This window comes from Budorcas taxicolor, chromosome 22 (assembly GCF_023091745.1).
Source record: "Budorcas taxicolor isolate Tak-1 chromosome 22, Takin1.1, whole genome shotgun sequence".
In the NCBI taxonomy this organism is placed as follows: domain Eukaryota; kingdom Metazoa; phylum Chordata; class Mammalia; order Artiodactyla; family Bovidae; genus Budorcas; species Budorcas taxicolor.
The window spans coordinates 50119405-50139163 of NC_068931.1; the positions used below are offsets into that span (position 1 = coordinate 50119405).

Here is a 19759-nt window from a genome sequence, read left to right on the forward strand (position 1 = left end):
TCACTGGCAACCTATCCTCCTTACCTCACGAGGCTACTTTGAGAAGTGATACAATGGATAGACAAGCACTTTGAAAGTATATAACGGTACCCATGAAGGGAAAGGGTTGTTTGTATTATTACTACCAAACCCATAAACTCCACTCTGGGCACGAAGAACTTCTAACTTCCGTGCGTTTGTGAAGGACTTGCATGTTGTTCCTTGTCTGTTAAACACCTGCTGGATTCATTGCCGTTGTATTGACTTAGAAAACATTTTGATGCATGAGGAAAGCAAGTCCAGTTGTTACACATGATAAAAAACCCTGACTTTGATTATCTCCGAGTCTACAGTGCAACAAGACACAGGGTGACGCAGACAGGTAAAATCTGAAAAATGAACAAATGGCATACACAAGGGATTCACAGAAGAAAGTCACGTGACTGGTAAACATCAGATACTCAACCTCGGTGGAAATCAGAGAAATGCAGACAAAGATGACAGTCCAGGGTGGCACTACTGGAAGAACTTTGATACTGTGAGATGGTGAGGGAAAAAGGAACTCTCACATATATACTGCTGGTCCAAACGTAAACTGCAATAGCCATTCTTAGAGAAATTGGGCATATCTAGTAAAATTGAATATATGAGGACCTAAGAATCCAGCAACCATACTTCAAGATATTACCTAGAGAAACTCACATAAGTGTACAAGTAGGTGTGCAAAACAATGTTTAATGCAGAATATGTGTAACAATAAAATGCAACCTAACTGTCTACCTATTGGGGAAACAGATAAAATGGGGACTATTCATACAATGGGATGCTATGAAGCTGTTAAACTAAGCAAATTAGAACATAATGCATGGGTAAATAAAAAGAATACTGAGTGAAAAGCAAGTTGCAAAATGGTTAATAGAATATGGTACCACTTACATGTGATAGAACCACCCTCTGATTTATGCATATACAAATATGTAGGAAAACAAAAATGGACTGGAACCAATCACTTCAACATGACTGGGACTGCACAGTAAGGAGACGCATATCCACTAGGGTGGAAACAGAGAAGGGAGAACCTTAGCCAACGCCAGCAGAATGGGAAAGGCTTTAAGAAGTGGAAGATGAAGTGAATCTTAAAGGGTGAGTATAATTTCACCAGTGGAGAAGGAAAGGGGATTTTTATTAATAAATCTAGCATGGGCAAAGGGACAGAGGGGCATGTGAGGGGCCTAACACATGAGCACTGGCTAGAGTATGTTGAAACATGAGGGAAAACAAGAGGAGAGGGAGTCAGGAAGGTGTGATGGGGGCAGATACTTGTATGAATAGGTTAATATTCATAGACGTTCTTATTTCTTTAGCTTAAAAAAAAAATCAAATCCTGAAAATTACATAACAACTGGTCTTCGTTTCTGTCGGTTTAGCCCCCTTTCTTTCTCCGGGACAAGGGGAGTCTCTTGTTCCTTGCTTCTGGAGTTGTGTGCCTGCAGACTCCAGTCACCCCAAGAAGCCATGTGACCCCTCTGGGCGGGGGCTGAGATGCCCCTGCTCCCCAGTCTCTTGATTAGCAGTGTCCTTCCAATCAGCACAGACTTGTGAACCAGTCACTCCTGGGATGGTGACAAGCTCTCACACAGAATGGGGTCAGAGAGCTCTGAAGCTGACAATAGATCCTCTGAATCCAGCCCAGTCAACCCCAACCCACGCGCAACTCGCCTTTAATTCAAACAACTGCCACTTAGCACAGCCCACTGGGAATCCCAGCGCCTCAGACAGCCCACAACTCTGGGTCTCCCCAGCAGGCGTCTGCAGCAGCTGGGCTGCAGAAATAACGAGGTGATGGCATGACCATAACTGATTGCTTCGTTGGGAGGTGCCATCCTTCCCCGGGACAGGGCTGGAGTCATCAGGAATCAGCAGTGCCCTGATTAAAACATGCCTGTACTGGTTGTATTCCTCTGAGGAGCCATAAAGATGACTGAGCTTCCTGACACCAGGGCCCAAGTTAAGACTCTGAACTTGTGAAAAGTTGGGTTTGGCCAGTAACAGAATCTGCTCTTTCTCTGCTTGGCATCACTCTGACTCCACCTTCAGTTCTTCCTGGCAACAATTCTTCCTTTCCATGTTCATATCTGATACTTCTCTCAAATGTAACAATAATAGCCCAAGGGAGAGCCTCTATGATAACAAAATTCCATAACTGACAGAATGAGCCCTCTGGGTTTATTCACATGATTTCCAAAGTAGCAATTTGGTTGACTGTAGAATTTAACGGTTTGCACCCACACCACTGTAGCATTTGTTCACATGACCTCATGCAAGATCAGGCTGGTTCGCGGACGCACTCTTCCTCCTCTTGCTCTCACGTTTCTTCCACGCCTCCCCAGCAGCCCAGCAGCCTGCTCAGGCTGTGACAGGCACTGGCAACATCAGATCATTTCAGAGCATGGTGATTTAAAAGGCATTCCCAAGGCAGGGGCCCCAACAGTTGGGTTCACCCCAGTGTTCACGGCAGCATTATTCACACTGGCCAATAAAGTGGAAACAACCCAACTATCCATCAACAGAGGAACAGACAAAAACGTGGTACAGACATGCAACAAAATGCTACACGGCCACAAAATAAGACACAAAGGAGGGATGCGTCTGCCACAGGGATGAAGCTTGGGAAGGCCCGGAAAGCAGTGAATCAGCCCCACACGAAGGAGTGAGGTCAGTGATTCCACCTGCATGCGAGACACAGAAGAGGCAGCTTCACGGGGACAGAAATGAGAGTGGAGGTTACCAGAGCAGAGGGCAGAGCAGGACATCATTGTTCAGTGGGTACAGAGCTTCTGTCTGGATGGTGAAAACACTCTGGGCATGGATGGTGGTGCTGGATGGTACACAATACTGTGAGTGTACTTAGTGCCAATCAACAGTACACGTCAATGGCTGTTAATGTTTCTATTATGTACGTTTTACCACAACAAATTAAAAAAAAAATCATCCCGCCTGTGTCTTGTACCTGTTTCATTATGAGGCGGTCTGTCTTCATGAAGTGGCCCCATCCTGGCTAGTAAGAACCGCCTTTAGTCACCAGGGATCAAAAGGGTTTCTTCCCTTCTCTGTTTTGTACAGAATCACTCCTTTACTTCCTAAAGAACAGGCACTCTGTGTCTTGGTAATCTTACTACTACAAAGTGAATTTTGTAGTAGTAATTTTGCAATTTTGAATTTTGAAACTCAGAGGAAAAGCTGAGATCCTGGTTTCACGCTCACCTGAGATGATTCATGATGCTAACTGTAGAGTGCTGGCCTAGCTGCAGCCATGTGAGTGCAGGAGACGGCCAAGGGGGAGGCATGGACTCACATCCACGACCATCTCCCAGATCCAGCCCATGGCCAGGCCCCCACCTTGAGGCTTTAAACAAATGCTGTGAGCAAAGAGGCTACAAATTCAATGTCTGACAACAGGGAGTTAAATAATGGTAAAGCCATCTGTTAATGTATGTCTGTAGCCAACGAGTTCATAAGCAGCTTAAAGGGACATGGCTAATCCTATTAATATAATAGTCAGTGAAAAAGCTGGAAGGAAATATACCAAAATATTGAACAATTATCAGCAGGCTGTGGGATCAAAGGGGATTATTTCCTTTTCTTTCATATTTTCCAGTGAATCCTTCCTACCTTCTTAACATTTATTTGATAAATGTTTCTCAGTGGGTATGGGACTGAGACCAGCAGCATCAGGATCACCAAGGAACTTAAAATAAATCTAGATTCCCCGGGCCTTCTGAATCAGAAACTCTGGGAGTAACGCCCAGCTATCGGCTCTCACAAACGCTCCGGAGATCCTGATGCACAGTCAAGTTTAAGAACAACTGCAATCAAATAAAAGGTTTTTTTCCCCCATTTCTAATCTGTTTGGTAAAAATGCCTTCAGCTTTATTGACCATTTCCCAAATCATATAAGAACAGATACTGAAACTTGCTTTTGTCTACAAGCATACTAAGTCACTTCAGTCATGTCCAACTCTTTGCAAACCTATGGACTGTAGCCCACCAGGCTCCTCTGTCCATGGGATTCTCCAGGTAGAAGAGTTTGCTTGGTTAATTGATGAGCCCCTATGATTCAAGACTCAGAATTTCCTGCAGTTGGTAAAGGCAGAGGGAACGAGACGGGCCCTGAGAAGGTCCAGCCAGGGTCTTGTTCCCTCAGCTCCAAAATAATCTGAAGGACCAACCACACTGATGCCTTGTGCCTTACCTGATGGGCTCAAGGCTGTGTGGAGAAATCTGAAGCTATTTTGGCAATTTTCGGCTTCAACTGAATTTCCTCTCACTAAAACCAAGGGGCTCTTCGGGGCTGACAGAAGAGCCTACTGCAGCCCAGGCAATAACGAAGAGCCTCAGCTTTGGAAGCAAGAAACCAAAGCTAGCCCAGGGACAGTGCAGCCATTTAGCTCAACTCCATCAGAAGGAAACTTTTACAGAGGAAAGGGGGAAAAAGAGAAATGGAGTTCTGTCCCTATAGCATGGTTCGCTATAGTGAGACCTAAGTTTCGGAAATCTTTCTGACCCCTCACTTGCATCGGCCGCTCTGAGGCCACCGTGTGGGAGGTGCAGGTGGTGAAGATAGAGACTGGACCTGCCCTGGCCAGTTCATGCCAACTCAGGGAACAATTTTCTGAGACTATTCAACAGATTATATGTTGTCACATAGCGTTTGACTCTATCTCCCCCCAAAAGACAAAGTCCAAACATTTTTGGGGAAAGTGGAGGGGATCTTTTATCCAGGCCTCCTCACCCCATGGGAACTGCTCTCCTGATTCAGTGGGGCCTCACCGCGTGGGAAGGATTGGGTGGGACACTGATTTGCTGACATAGGATGGCAGGAGGGGACAGGACACGGCAGAGATGGCGGTAGATGGGGAGGATTGTCATGACACAGTCGGGCAGAGTCAAGGGACAAGGAAGACATGAAGACGACCCTCTATCCAATACCGGGGACCTGGGCTTCCAGGTCAGGAGATTCACAAATCTGTGCTTTTAGGGGCACCTTTGAAAAATTTCCCTCAACAGTGGACAATGGGTTCTTGGGAAGAGGTGAGAACGCTGACTGCGAGAGGCTGGATGCTCAGCAGAAGGAACTCCAGCCAAGGAGGCCAAAGGCATCTGGACGGCTTTACCTCCATAATGGGACTGGATGCCAGGACCTTCTCTTCGATGTTGGTGTCACTGGCCGAGCCACTGACCGTGGTGAAGTAGCGCATGGCATACTTGGCCGACACCGTCTTGCCGGCTCCAGACTCCCCGCTGACTATGATGGACTGGTTCTTCTCGTCTCTGCAAAGGAAAGGCCCTGGTCAGTCGCTGGCCAAGGAAAGGCACTCTCGCCTTCCAAGGACCCTGTTGACAAGGGTCTGAGCCCAAATTAGGGATAAATGTGAGGGATGGCGTGGAAACAGCCCAACTTCCTTCATACACTCTCACAGATCTGAAAGGGGGAGAAAGAAAGGAGTTCTGAGAAGGACTTACAAAGGCCATATACCCTGTTTTATGACCCAGAGGAAGGGGACATACATATCTTACACTGTTTGTAATCACCCATAAGTTGACCTTGGGGATGACGGGCAAGAGCACCATCACTTTGTTCTACACACATTAGCTTTGCTTCCTTCTCAGCTAGAGAACCCAGGACCAGAATATGGGCAGTAAAACCCACCTGATTTTGAACCTCACGCCCACTGGTTGGCTGTCCGACTTTGGACAAGGTAGTTTACTTCTTTGACCCTCAGACTACCTCGGTCCAGTCTCTTACGACTTTGATCTCCAACCACACTCATGCTCTTCTAAGTGGCCACCTAGACTTAGGGACCACCTAGGTCTCTAATTCATCCTAACACTCCTGCCAGATTAAGTGTCTAAAGCACAGCTCTGAGTGTGCCTTCCCCACTCAAATCAAGGTAACTACTCATCACTTAGCAAGTCAAGTCCAAAGTCCTTAGTTGAGCGGATGAACCCCATCACAATGCACAGCTCAACACTAAAACCTTTGACAAGCGTGGGCAAACTATGGTCCTAAGGACAGAACAGTGGGCCTTCAGTCTAAGGATCTTGCCTGAGCTCTGGCTCTGCTATCGGCAGGCTCTTTGTAAGCCTTAAGCACATTAAAGAGGATACCATCTTAGAGATTTGCTGCGAGACTATTTGAAACGATGTCTACATTTCGTATAAGACGAGGCTTTTGCAGTCCAGCCAAGATGAGCAACTTGCCAGCCTCTGCCATTGATGGTTCTCACTCTGCCGGAAATCACCTGCAACTTAGAAGCCCGACCCACTCCAAAGTCTAACCCATCTCAGGCATCCCAGCAGGCAGTTATTTCTCTACCTTCTAAAGTCTCACGTCATCTGCTCTGTGCTGCTTGTAAGGCATTGTCCCATCTCACCTCACACTGACGTCAGGCCCTGTGTGGTCATTTTACTTGCTGTGTGACTCTGGGTCACTTCTTTTCTTTGGACCTCTGTCTTTTCATCTTGTCAAATACACGGTTACAACTTGGGACTCCCCCAGTGATTTAATCTGTCTCTGACATTTGATGATTCCATGATCAAAACTGTAACAGGGAGTAGGGGTGGGAAAAAGCTCTCAGTTTCAATTTTCCATTACTTAGGGTTGGCTGTGGGGGAGATATTTATAAGTATGGAATTCTACCCAATGTCCTTCAAAAACACAACCAATGTATGGCTCCATCCACTCAGCCCAATTACAGACATGACTTAGCCTACTACCTGGGTCTCTGCTTTTCAATAAACCCTTTTCTCCTGAGCCAGGTGAGGTTCCCTTTACAGGCACACCTTGGAGATACTGCAGGTTCATTTCCAGACCACCACAATCAAGCAAATATTCCCATAAAGACAATACTGCAATAAAGCAAGCCATGTGAATTTTTTGGTTTTCCAGGGCAGATATTTACACTATGATGTAATTTATTAAGGGGCTTCCCTGGTGGCTCAGATGGTAAAGAATCTGCCTGGAATGCAGGAGGCCCAGAAGGTACATAAGAGCATTATTCCCCACCCCTCCACCCCAAAAAAAGCACATACTTTAATTTAAAAACATTTTATTTAAAAAAAAATGCTAAGCACTCTCGAGCCTTCAGGCAGTTGCAGTCTTTCGGTTGTTGGGGGTTTTACTGCTGACTGATCAGAGTGGTGCTTGCTTAAGGTGGGGGTGGCTGTGGCAATTTCTTAAGATAAAGCAACAGTGAAGTCTGCTGCATGGACAGACTCGACCTTTCACTTGAACACTCAGAAGCCAATGCAGGGTTATCAACTGGCCTAATTTCAATACTGTGTCCCAGAAAATAGGGAGGTCTGAGGAGGTGGGGAGAGACGGGGAAACGACTAGTTGGTTTTGAAGGCCTGGGCATCAGGCAGGGGCACAGGACTCCTGGGATGAGAACCAGCTGCTCTCTAGCTCCCACGCAGGACACCAGCAACGAACAAGCCCACCTCCCATCCCTGGGCTCACACTGCATCCCCGTCTGGGACACCTGAGAGGCGAGACTTAACTGCTGCTCAACCTTCTTCTCCTCCGGTAAAAATTTCCCACCAAACCACTGCAGCACCTGGGGTTCCCCGAGCAAGGCCAGCCTCTTCTCCATCCCCATATCTGGGTGGGGAGCCCCTGGGCGGGGAAGGGGGGTGGGGAAAGTGGATGTCAAGGCACCTGAGGTCCCCACTGCACAGCACTGATCGGCCAGGGAGCCACTGCAGGGACTTTGGGGACATCGTGCTGAAGTGCGGTCTTGTTTGGGTTTTCTGCAGAGAAGAAAGCATCATCCTTAGCCTCCCCACCAGCAACAGGTGCAGAACCACCAGGAAGCACTGCTTCAGCCATCTCCGACTGAGGGAAGCCCCAGAAGAGCTCCAGATATACCGCCCAGCTGTGACAACAAGGCCAGCATGCCCCTGGACATGTGTGACATCAGTACCCTCACCCGGAACCCCTGCTCTAATTGGCACCATGTGACCACATGCCAGTCACTGAACGAGAGCTCCAGGAGAGCAGGCACTGGCTTTAACCTTGAACCTGCAGGATTCCTAGTGCCAAAGACTCTCCATGGCTCCCTGTTCCCCCACCCAAGCCTTCTCTGTGTAAGGGGCACCAGCCTGCACTCACCCACTTCATCCAGAATCCTGGCAGTCACTGTGGATTCCTCCCTTTCCCTCAAGCCAGTGTGTCTCACTGAATTCACCTCCCAAGATATTCTGCTCTGCTCTCTGGACCTGTGAGTCCCAGCCATCATCTCTAACAAGCATACAATAACAGCTTTCTGACTCTTGCTGCCATCCTCTTGTAATATCAACACACCCTCCTTAGATGACCTTTTGTAGTGAATATGAGGTCGAACCTCGTCCCCTGCTTTAAGCCGTCCAATGGCACCCCTCTGCCCTCTAAGATCCCAGCTCCGGAATCCTGTTCAATACTCTCCATGAACCAGCACCTCTCTTTCCAGCTTTATCACGTGCCACACTTCTTTTGTTCACTCCATTCAAGCCACATGGGGCTTTCTTTTTCCTTCCTACTTTTAATCTGCTTGAAGCAATTTCAGTTCAACTTGATTTTCCCTTCTTTGTTCTCACAAATCTCAGTGGCTGGTACTCAAACAGAGTCTGCCTTATGGCCACTCATACATTACTACTTTTCATTGTAATTAATTACCACCACCAATTTACATTTAGCCATGTTATGCCTTGCTTCAGTCAGTTCAGTTTAGTCGCTCAGTCGTGTCCAACTCTTTGCGACCCCACGGACTGCAGCACGCCAGGCCTCCCTGTCCATCACCAACTCCCGGAGTTTACTCACTTATGTCCATTGAGTCAGTGATGCCATCCAACCACCTCATCCCCTGTCGTCTCCTTCTCCTCCCGCCTTCAATCTTTCCCAGCATCAGGGTTTTTCCAATGAGTCAGCTCTTCGCCTCAGGTGGCCAGAGTATTGGAGTTTCAGCTTCATCAGTCCTTCCCATGAATACTCAAGACTGATTTCCTTTAGGATGGACTGGCTGGATCTCCTTGAAGTCCAAGGGACTCCCAAGAGTCTTCTGTTTAGGACTCATAAGACTACTGGGTACCAGTCTTCTCATTTAAAAAAATCCATTTTAATAATATAAATATTAAGATGTCGCTGTGTTTTTATTTTGTCTTTGGGCCACGGCATTCGGGATCTTAGTTTCCCAATCAGGGATTTGAACCCGAGCTCTGTGCAGTGGAAGCTTGGAGTCTCAACCACTGGACCGCCAGGGAAGCCCCCCAGTCTTCTCATTTTTAACGAGGATAAAAATGAAGTTTGGGAAGATCCAGGGATATTCCCAGAGTTCTCAGCTAGTAAGACACCAAATGCAAACTTGGACACAGACTTCCTTACCCTGGACAATTTCCCACTGGGGTGTTCTGTGACACCTCTACACCACCATTATAGCACCTTCGTGTGTAACCAAGCACCACTGGTGAATCCCTCCAACAACTCTAGCCTTGAGACATTAGACAGGAATCAGGTGTCAGTGCTAGCTGGCACAGCACCACCTCCTCAGTTAAAACATCACTTCTTTTAGGGTGGTCAGAAGCCCCCGCCTGACCACCCTACCTTCCTAGCACTCAGCATACAGTTTACTAATATTTTCCTTATCTACTTAGCACTCCTTCTATCCTTGTCTTTCCCATTAGAATGTAAGTTCCATGATGGCCAGTCTCAGATGCAGGGCTTGGATGGACAGGCCAGCACCTGGTTTGTGTCAAGATACCAAGGGCTATCACGGATGGTGGTCTTCATAGACTGAGGCCACGGTGCCCCCTAGAGGTGTACAATTTACTGCCCACAAACCAAACTTTGTGGTTCCTGCCCTGAGTTCAGTCTCCGGAGCTCATCCATGGGAAGGGGGCTCCCTGTGGGGGCCCCAAGCTTCAAAGAGGTGCAGCTCTCTTTCCGTGGACTGGGCACTCCCTGAGAGGTAGGAAGAGGTAGGAACAAGACCTGCCAAAGCCCCTGACACACAGTGGAGCTGCTAAACAGGAAGGAGGGAATGCCCGGCCTGAGCCTCGCCTAGCAGGAAGGACGCCCTGTCTCTGAACACACATCATTAAGTCCCTCCATCATTTCCCACTCCAGTAACAAATCATCTGAAAATTTAGGTGTGTCAGTAGAATACAGTCTAGTCACTAATGGGATAATCAATCTATTGTTTCTTGCCTGTCTGTGTCTGTCTAGTCTGTAATTACATTTTCAACACCATCATCCCAATGCAGACCATCTACTATGGTTAAAAAAGAAAAAAACATTTGCACCAGACAGTGGGGATACAAAGAATTTTTAATCAAGAATTTCTGTTCAACACAGACATTTGTGTCAGTACCATGGACAGAGTTAATAACTAGGAGACATGCTAGGAAGACAATTAAAATGAATCTTAGCAGCATGCCAGCTTAAAAAAAAAATTGATAATACTATATATGGTATGATATTTTCTTTAAAACTCAACAATAAAAAAGAAATATGATGCCTAGGGATACAAACACAATTATATTAACACAAAATAATCTCAAAACCCCATTAGAGTGGGAAAGTCAGGAAAAGTCAGGTAGAGGGCAGAGTCACATTGGGAGGAAAAAAACCAGGTTCTATGGGAAGGGAAAAGTAAGGTTTGGGGACAGAGATAAGCTAGGATGGAGATAAAGTTAGGTAAAGCTATAGTTTTTCCAGAAATCATGCATGGATGTGAGAGTTGGACCATAAGAAGGCTGAGTGCTGAAGAATTGATGCTTTCGAATTATGGTATTGAAGAAGACTCTTGAGAGTCCCTTGGACAGGAAGAAGATCAAACCAGTCAGTCCTAAAGGAAAGCAACCTTGGATACTCATTAGAATGCCTAATGCTGAAGGTGAAGCTCTAATACTTTGGCTACCTGATGTGAAGAGCTGAATACTTGGAAAAGATCCTGATGCTGGGAAAGATTGAGGGTAAAGGGAGAAGGGGGCAGCAGAAGCTGAGATGGTTAGATAGCATCACCAACTCAATGGACATGAATTAGAGCAAACTCTTGGAGATAGTGGAGAACAGAGGAGCCTGGGGTGCTGCAGTCCACAAGGTTGCAACAAGTTGGACATGACGTAGCGACAGAACAACAAAGTCAGTTAGGTAAAAAAGGTACAGAGTGAGGCTGTTTGGGGCTCTAAACAGAGCCTCACAGTTCCAGTGAGTCTGAAGTTAAAGATTTTTTCCCAAGGTTGGGGCATGAGAAAGAACGGTTCTGCTGTGAGAAGGGGCTGGGCCAGAAAGTGCCAAGTCAGGGATCCCATAAACCCAGCCAACAAGAAAGCCAGGCTCAACGTGGGAATGAGGAGATATGTCCTGGGCAGCTAGAGAGAGGATGCCTATGTCTGCGGCCCTCCATGCTTGGGGCCCAGGCAGGCTCGGGGTGTGAGGCAGGCACAGCAGCATCCCTGAGCATCTCTGCCATCAGGCACCAGTAACCTACCTGCCACACTTTCCCCTCTCCCAGACAGGGCTGTGTGCTCACAGTCTAGAAATCAAGTCAGTAGGGAAGGCAGCCATAAATATTCATGGGAAACTGCTTAATTGGTAGTTAGCAGTCAGAGTCCTAAGTGCCCAGTCAATAAGAGGAAATTGAACCTTCTGACAACGCGGGGGCTACGTACTTAGTGCATTTCACATCCAAGTATCATGTTTGCACTTTAGTCTCACAGTGGCCCTCCGGGTGCTAAGTTCTATTGATAAACCTCCTAGGTGTAGTGTGATACAAGAAGCAGTGAAATGAATCCATCTCCTTCCACTTACTTGCTGTTCCCAGGAGAGGCTGCCTCCTCTCACATGTGAAAGGATCACAGAAAGAACCTCTGGGAACTCAGTCAAGCCCACCCCTCACTGGAAGATAAGCAGGGCAGAGTGAGACTGAAACGGGGTGGGGGTCTCCTCAGTGTGGATGGAGATATCCCAGCACCTCTGCTCTTAAACTGGAAGGGCTGGAAGATGAGCCCTAAGACCTCCTGCTATTCCTGAACTCTGATTCCAGATCCAGGTTACAGCTGAGCTGTGAGGAATATTAATTAATAGTTCACATCAACTGCAGGTACTTGCTAATCTTGAAAATACCCCTGAAAATTCAGAAATCTGTGGGTTTAGTTAGCTTATTAAAAAGCAGAGGCATTACTTTGCCAACAAAGGTCCATCTAGTCAGAGCTATGGTTTTCCCAGAAGTCATGTATGGACGTGAGAGTTGAACTATAAAGAAAGCTGAGCGCCAAAGAACTGATGCTTTTGAACTGTGGTGTTGGAGAAGACTCTTGAGAGTCCTTTGGACTGCAAGGAGATCAAACCAGTCCATCCTAAAGGAAATCAGTCCTGAACATTCATTGGAAGGAATGATGCTGAAGCTGAAGCTCCAATACTTTGGTCACCTGATGCAAAGAACTGACTCATTGGAAAAAACCCCGATGCTGGGAAAGATGGAAGGCAGGAGGAGAAGGGGATGACAGAGGATGAGATGGCTGGATGGCATCACTGACTCAATGGACATGAGTTTGAGTAAACCCCGGGAGTTGGTGATGGATAGGGAGGCCTGGTGTGCTGCAGTCCATGGGGTCACAAAGAGTCGGACATGACTGAGCAACTGAACTGAACTACAGAGGCAAGTGTTTCCTGTGATTTTATATTTAACAGAATTATTTGGTCCATGTTATCTTGTGCTGTGCCATGCTTAGTTCCTCAGTCATGTCCAACTCTTTGTGACCCCGTGGACTGTAGCCCACCAGGCTCCTCTGTCTATGGGATTATCTGGGCAAGATTACCTGCAGTACCAAATAAACACTTTTGAAGCTCTCTTTCACTTGGTGCTGGGAATTACTTTACAGTAAAGGAACACATCCAGGTAATATTCAGGTAAAAAGGCTTCTTGTGGGTCAGCAGTCTAGCTCACAGTAGTATCTGAAGCCAGGTGCATCTGAGCACCTCAGTCTAAAGCCCATCCTCTTTCTCTTCACTGCACTCTCTTTGCCAGGCTACCAGGAGATACAAGGTCTTCTTCGATTTCTCTTCTAGAGCCGGCCTCATCCATTCATCTTTTAAACTTAGGAGAACCCTGAACGTCAGTTTCAGCATCTCCTCTCACCTCTCCAGGTTGCCTCTAACATGATCTCATCTTACCTCATTGCTACAAACACCACCCCAAAGCTGTCCACTCTCAGATTTACACCCCAACCCAGATCTCTCCCAAGAGCCAAGCACATATGTGCAGCAACAGTGACACACAGAAGCTGCACAGCTCTCCCCTCGAAGCCTCCATACCCAGGACCAAGCTCCCCACCCACCCTCCAGTCTGCTCCTTGTCCTTACTCCTCAAGCACATGGCTTGGCGCCCCACACGGCAATGAGACGGGGACTTGGGAAGGGCCTTTGACTCTTTTCTGCTCCTTACACCACCAGGCAAAGTTGACTGTACTGCCTCGATCCTCTTTTTAATCCATCCCCTACGTCCTGTCCCTCATCCTTTCTTTCCTGGTCCTTTCACAGTATCGTAACCGGTCCTCCCCTGCCTACGTCAGCCCCTACTCAATCCATTCTCCTCATTGCCACTGGAAAGATATTTCCAAAACACTCATTTGAACATACGTAAGTCAGATGTGAGTTCAATCCCTGGATTGGAAAGATCCCCTAGAGGAGGGCATGGCAACCCATTCCAGTATTCTTGCCTGGAGAATTCCACGGACAGAGGAGCCCAGCGGGCTACAGTCTGTGGGGTTGAGAAGGGTCAGACACAGCTGAGCAAGCATGCACGTGGGTCCCACTGAGCACCTCTCATGAGACACTGGGGCCTGTGTCTGCATCAGGACCCGCAGCATCCCAGGCCCTTTGTGATTTATCCCAAGAGGCCATTCCAGGCAAAGGTGCCAGGCTATGCAAAAGAGAGAAATGGTGTTCCAGGAAGAGGGTGAAGTTTAGGGCACTTGGACCCCAACAGGCAAGTCATGGCCTCTGGCAACGACTGGACTACAAAGAACCATTGCTTGTTCAGCCCTGGCTGCACACTAGAAGCACACACATGTGGCGCTCAGGAAGCTCCCCCAGTGGATCCCACAACAGATCGCCTGGATCACAACGTCTAGGGTAGAGCCCAGATGTTTGTTTTGTTTTGTTTTAATTCCACAAGGATTCTGATGTTCTGCTACAACATTAGTTTTGCTAGGATTAAGAACCACTGCTCAACAGCTTAACTAAACGGGTCACGATATAAATATATTCAGGTACTTGTAGACATTCAAATACCTTGTAACTTATTCATGGTTGCTATTAGCCTAATATCATGTAACACTGACCTTAAAACAAAGACTAACTTTAAGAGGCTAAACAGTTCGTAATGTGTGAGTTTTTTAACCGTTCTTCCTGGCTGTAAACTACAGGAGCCTTAACATTTAAGTCTAAGTTCCAGTTAGTGGTTTATTACAAGTTACTTAGAAATCAAAGTACAGCGTCCTCATTGACTAAACTTACGTGACTGATACCCACCCAGTGGCAGCAACAGTGCAGGTCGGTCAGCACTGGAGTCAGAAGCGCACAGATGCGCGAGCAGGGCAGAGCACGCTGCGGCCTGCCAGCGCCTACGAGCGGGGAGACTCAGAGCTTCACTCCAGCGTTCTGCACCTGGGCTCTACAAATTCCCAACACGCTCACGAATAGAACTCAGGGGCATCATGAACTTAAACGGAATAAAAAGCACGGCTCCATTTAGTTTTACTAAATTCTAACAATTTTAACATTTCTGCCAATTAAGAATATAGCCAAACGTGAAATTTAAAAAAATTACACAAATGAACTTATTTATAAAACAGACACACAGACACAGAAGACAAACTTATGATTACCAAAGGGGCAAGTGGGGAGAGATACACACTGGATTAACAGACACACACTGTTACACATATGATATAGGTCCTACTATATGGTACAGAGAATTATATTCAATATCTTGCAATAAACTATAATGGAAAAGAATCAGAAAAATATATATATATATATATATAACGAGATCACTTTGCTATATACCAGAAACTAACATAACACTGTAAATCAGCTGTGTTAGTCACTCAGTCACGTCCAACTCTTTGCAACCCCATGGACTGTAGCTTCTGTCCATGGAATTCTCCAGGCAAGAATACTGGAGTGGGTTGCCATTCCCTTCTCCAGGGGATCTTTCAAATCCAGGGATTGAAACTGGGTCCCCTCTGCACTGCAGGCAGATCCTTCATCAAGTGAATCATCAGGGAAGCCCCAGATCAACTATATTTCAGTTTAAAAAAGAATAGTCAAAAACAGGGAGCAAAATTAGCAGGACCTGTCTTGGCACCCAACTCCAGCACTCTTGCCTGGAAAATCCCATGGACGGAGGAGCCTGGTGGGCTGCAGTCCTTGGGGTTGCTAAGAGTCGGGCACGACAGAGCGACTTCACTTTTGCTTTTCACTTTCATGCATTGGAGAAGGAAATGCCAACCCACTCTAGTATTCTTGCCTGGAGAATCCCAGAGACAGAGAAGACTAGTGGGCTGCCGTCTATGGGGTCACACAGAGTCGGACACGGCTGAAGGGACTTAGCAGCAGCAGCAGTGACTTTGACACCATATTATATTACAGTTGCTGCAGATATCATTAAATATTTACACTCATCACTACTTCAAAATTATGGTTATTATTAGATCTGCCTCTAATGCATTAACCATACCTTATATTTACTTTATCACAAACTCCCAAAATAATTTGTTAAGTTCAGTATAATCAGTCCTTTGCAATTGTACATATTATATTTGATACATTTAAATGTTTCAAATGGAACAAAAATGGTTAAGAGTCCCTCCTTCCCTTTTAAAAAATGTTTTTCTTTTCCTGATTGCAAAATCATGCCTCTTTGCACAGCATTAATGACAATGACTCTTCAAGGAAACCATGCCCACGTTTTGTCAGTTCTGCTGCATTTTTCAAGGGCCAATAAGAAACATCACTAAGTGCGCTGATAGAGGTGGGAGGTAGATTTCAGAGACTCCTAGGATAAGGGGCAAGGTTCTCTCCACTGGAATACATTGTAGCGCAAGTTGCTATATAAACTTTCAGGCCTCAAAGCTCACCAGAAGACTGACACTCAGTGTCTGCATCTTATTGCCCTGAACAGTCCAACATCGCCCTTAGCAGGGCAAGGATTTTGAGGTGTACTTTCTAGTAAGTTCCTGAGTGATACTGATGCTGCTGGTCTGAGCACCCAGCATCATTATCCCTTGGCTGGTTTGAAGTTCATGATTTTCTCATGTGGCCATGAAATTATATAGCACCTGGGCCTAAGGCCAAATCTGCTTTAGTTGTTCTGGGGAGTCTATTCTAGAGGGAAAAAAGCTGGCTCAAGAGAGAGTGTCTGCAGATCCATCTCACCCTCCAGCTGCTACAAAGGCTCTGACAGGTCCCCACTGGAGAGGCTCTCACAGGGTTTAGCTTCTTCTGTAGCCTTCCTCTCCTAAATGCAACCACCCCAGCCTCCTGGCCCAGAAACCATCCAGCCTTTCACGTATGAGACACTCAGGATCGAGTGGAGGTGGGAAAGCGCCCGGCTATGTTAGCAGCTGACAGGCCCCAGGGCAGACTGAGGACCAACCAGAGGCTGGTGCCCAGAGACATTCAACAGTTCACGATGAGTGAACATGCTCTAAGTGAAAAAAGAGAAGCAAAAGAGAGTCTGGCTACAGAAGGGCACTACTAATTGTAGTCATTTGTGTCAGCTACTTAATATTTATGCCTAAATTATCATGTAGCACAATGATTATGAACATCATTAAACATATCAGGCTAATTCTGCTGTGAGGTCTACTCAGTTATAAAAATAAAGGCTCGACCTTCACAGTGTTTTCCCTACACAGCTTAAAAAAATTAGACCACTGAGGGCACAAGCTTGGACATCCAGCCCAGCACTCTTTCTGTGATGCAAGGACCCTTCAAACACATCATGTGTTCAAGCACATAAGAGGTCACTTCATAAAACAATCTGCTTCAAACTGAAGGCATTCAAGCAAAGACAGAACTGACCTCACAGCTTAGTAGATAATGTTGGAATTATCTACATGGAACTGCTGGGCTCAGAGCAAACGCACCTGAATGGTAGCTCTGGTTATTTACCAGTAGCACACTCATTCATGGGTTTCTTTAGTACAACATCCCAAGTCTGTAGGTCCTAGAATACCCAGTGGGTCTCCAACCACTTCTGAGTCCTCTAAAGAAAGACTCACTTTAATGGGCTGAAAGACCTAATAATGGAAAGCAAGTCAATAATTCATTATGCTGTCAGGAAAACTCATCGCTCTCAAAAGTATCCCTAACAAAAGTAAAATTGAGAAAGGCTTCTCCCTTCTCTCAGCCCACACTTTCAATGCATTCTTAGATCTGTCTCATCTGGGAAATGCTACCTGCAGGTCTAAATGTGCCAGCCCCACTCCTGTGAGCTCAGCCAAGGCATCTTCCCCACCTGCATCCACTCTGTGAGCTGTTAAGATGGCAGATGAAACCATTTTAATAAGTGAACCAACTACAGCTGGCCCTTCAGCAACAGGTGTGAACTGCGTGGAAACAGGGACACACAGATATTTTTTTCAGTAGTAAATACTACTGCTGCTGCTGCTGCTAAGTCGCTTCAGTCGTGTCCGACTCTGTGTGACCCCATAGACGGCAGCCCACCAGGCTCCCCCATCCCTGGGATTCTCTAGGCAAGAATACTGGAGTGGGGTGCCATTGCCTTCTCCAAGTAAATACTACAGTACTGGACAACTCGTGGTAGGTTAAATGGGAGCACCCATGGATGGCAGGGGCCAACTCTAAGTTATACATAGATTTCATCCATGCAGAGAGTTGGCGCCCCTAAACCCCACATTGTTCAAGCATCAGCTGTACACTTATATCAAGTTCTGAACTTCTGCAACAGCAGCTTCAGGCCCAAAATCGACTATCTTCTGGAGAGGATCACAGGACCTGCAGTTACCGCGCTGGGTGAGAGAGTAACTGAGATCTTGACAGATAGTACCTACTGATTGCTCACCTCCCTGCCCTCTCTCAAGGCCTTTTTATACTGTAAGTGGCCAAGAGTTACCCAACAGAAAACCCAGGTAACAGGGATGATCAAAGTTCACAGCAGTCAGTGTCAACTCTACAACACGATCACATCTACAACTTCAGTTTACCCTCCTGCTGACCACGGGAGGCAGGTTACGCAACACGCTCTCACCCATTTTCCAGGCCCAATAACCTGTACAAAGTAGAAGAAAGTACCTTATCCAAAGCCAAGGTTTCCTTGACAAACTCCCCATGGCTCCATCCCCCTCCTCAGTCAAGCCCAGCCAAGGGTGTGGCACTCAACACTTCCCAGAGGTTACAGCCTACATGCCGTCTGACAGGGTGGTGGGTCAGTATGGGCAAGAACCCACGAATTACAGTTCGACTTCCAAATCAGGAATCTTTAAGCTCAGCTTGAGTGTCTACAAACCTCTCAGCAGTCAAAAGGGGAGGGGAAAAAAAAAAAACCATGGTGATGGGAAAGGGGACTCGGCTGTCCACCAGTCAGGTGGCAATTCTTTACTACATACCTGCATGGGGTCCCATTCTGAGCTTTCCAAGTAAGTACATGAAAACAGCTCCCTTGAGGAGCTGACTCTCAGAGGGACACCCAGCACACCTAGAACAAAAGACAGCATTGTGCTGCAAAGTACAGAAGAGAACTCCAACAGTCTAAGATCCAGGAGGGCTGAGACCCGAGAGAAAGACCCCTGGAGAAACTTGTTAGATGTCAATGTCGATTGCCTTCAGGTTCATCTTTACCAAGAGCTACAAGTTCTCAGCGACGGAAGAGAAGCTCAGAGTTAGGAATTAGCTGTGCAGTAGCTTTACGGGATGGCGACTTAGGAGAGTTTCCCCTTGTTTTTTCTTGAAGGATAAGCTGGGGGGAGGGGGAGCAGTTCAGAGTAGTTTATGCAAAAACCTTCCTTATTGTGGGGAAAAGAATCCTATGTTACAATAAACTTCCTTTTGTGTCAAAAATTCGACAATGTCTCCCTACAAGCAGAAGGACTGTTCTAATGCAGCTAATTGACTTTGGGAAGATTTTGAGTTCTGAATATTCACAGGCTTTAAGGGCTAGGTAATTTAATTAAAATAATCCTCAAATACTCCCAGGACCAGAATTTGCTTGCTGTTCAAATCGTTAGGAAAAAAAAATACATTCTAGGCTTTCCTTTAATAAAGCTTAAATGCTGCGATCTGGCTGTTTTTAGTAATGGTTGTGAAAAAGCCCCTTGTCAGTTGCAAAAGTCCCAAATGGTGAAGTCTTTTAGTGTTATTTTTAGTGCCATTTATCAAGATCCACAGGAGTTTTAAACGGTAAGTTACAGACACACTGGAGCAGCAGGTGTGCTCAGAGAGAGGGAAGCCCAGCTTCCTGGGAGTCAGTTACCACCTATCTGTGAGGACCCAGGTAGCCACATTTTATCACCTCATCTACTGGAGCACTCCTCCCTGCACCCCCACTGTGAGTGAGCATCACCCGTGGAAGGAGATGCTCCCACTGGAAGGAGATGCTCCCGCTGGAAGGAAGTGCTCCCGCTGGAAGGAACAAGTTTTCCTTCTCTGAGTGCCAAGATTGTACTCCACCCCATATTCATAAAAATGCTGACCTGGAGCATCCTAACATTCTTGCTG

General features: G+C 46.5%; 1 protein-coding gene across 1 annotated transcript in view; it reads right to left on the reverse strand.

Annotated features, from left to right (window-relative positions):
• The window catches only part of MYO5B (myosin VB), a 200145-nt gene that overhangs the window by 134625 nt on the left and 45761 nt on the right, over positions 1 to 19759 (reverse strand). The window contains 1 exon segment of the mRNA XM_052660247.1: positions 5154 to 5310. Within this exon segment, the coding sequence (XP_052516207.1) occupies positions 5154 to 5310 (157 nt within the window).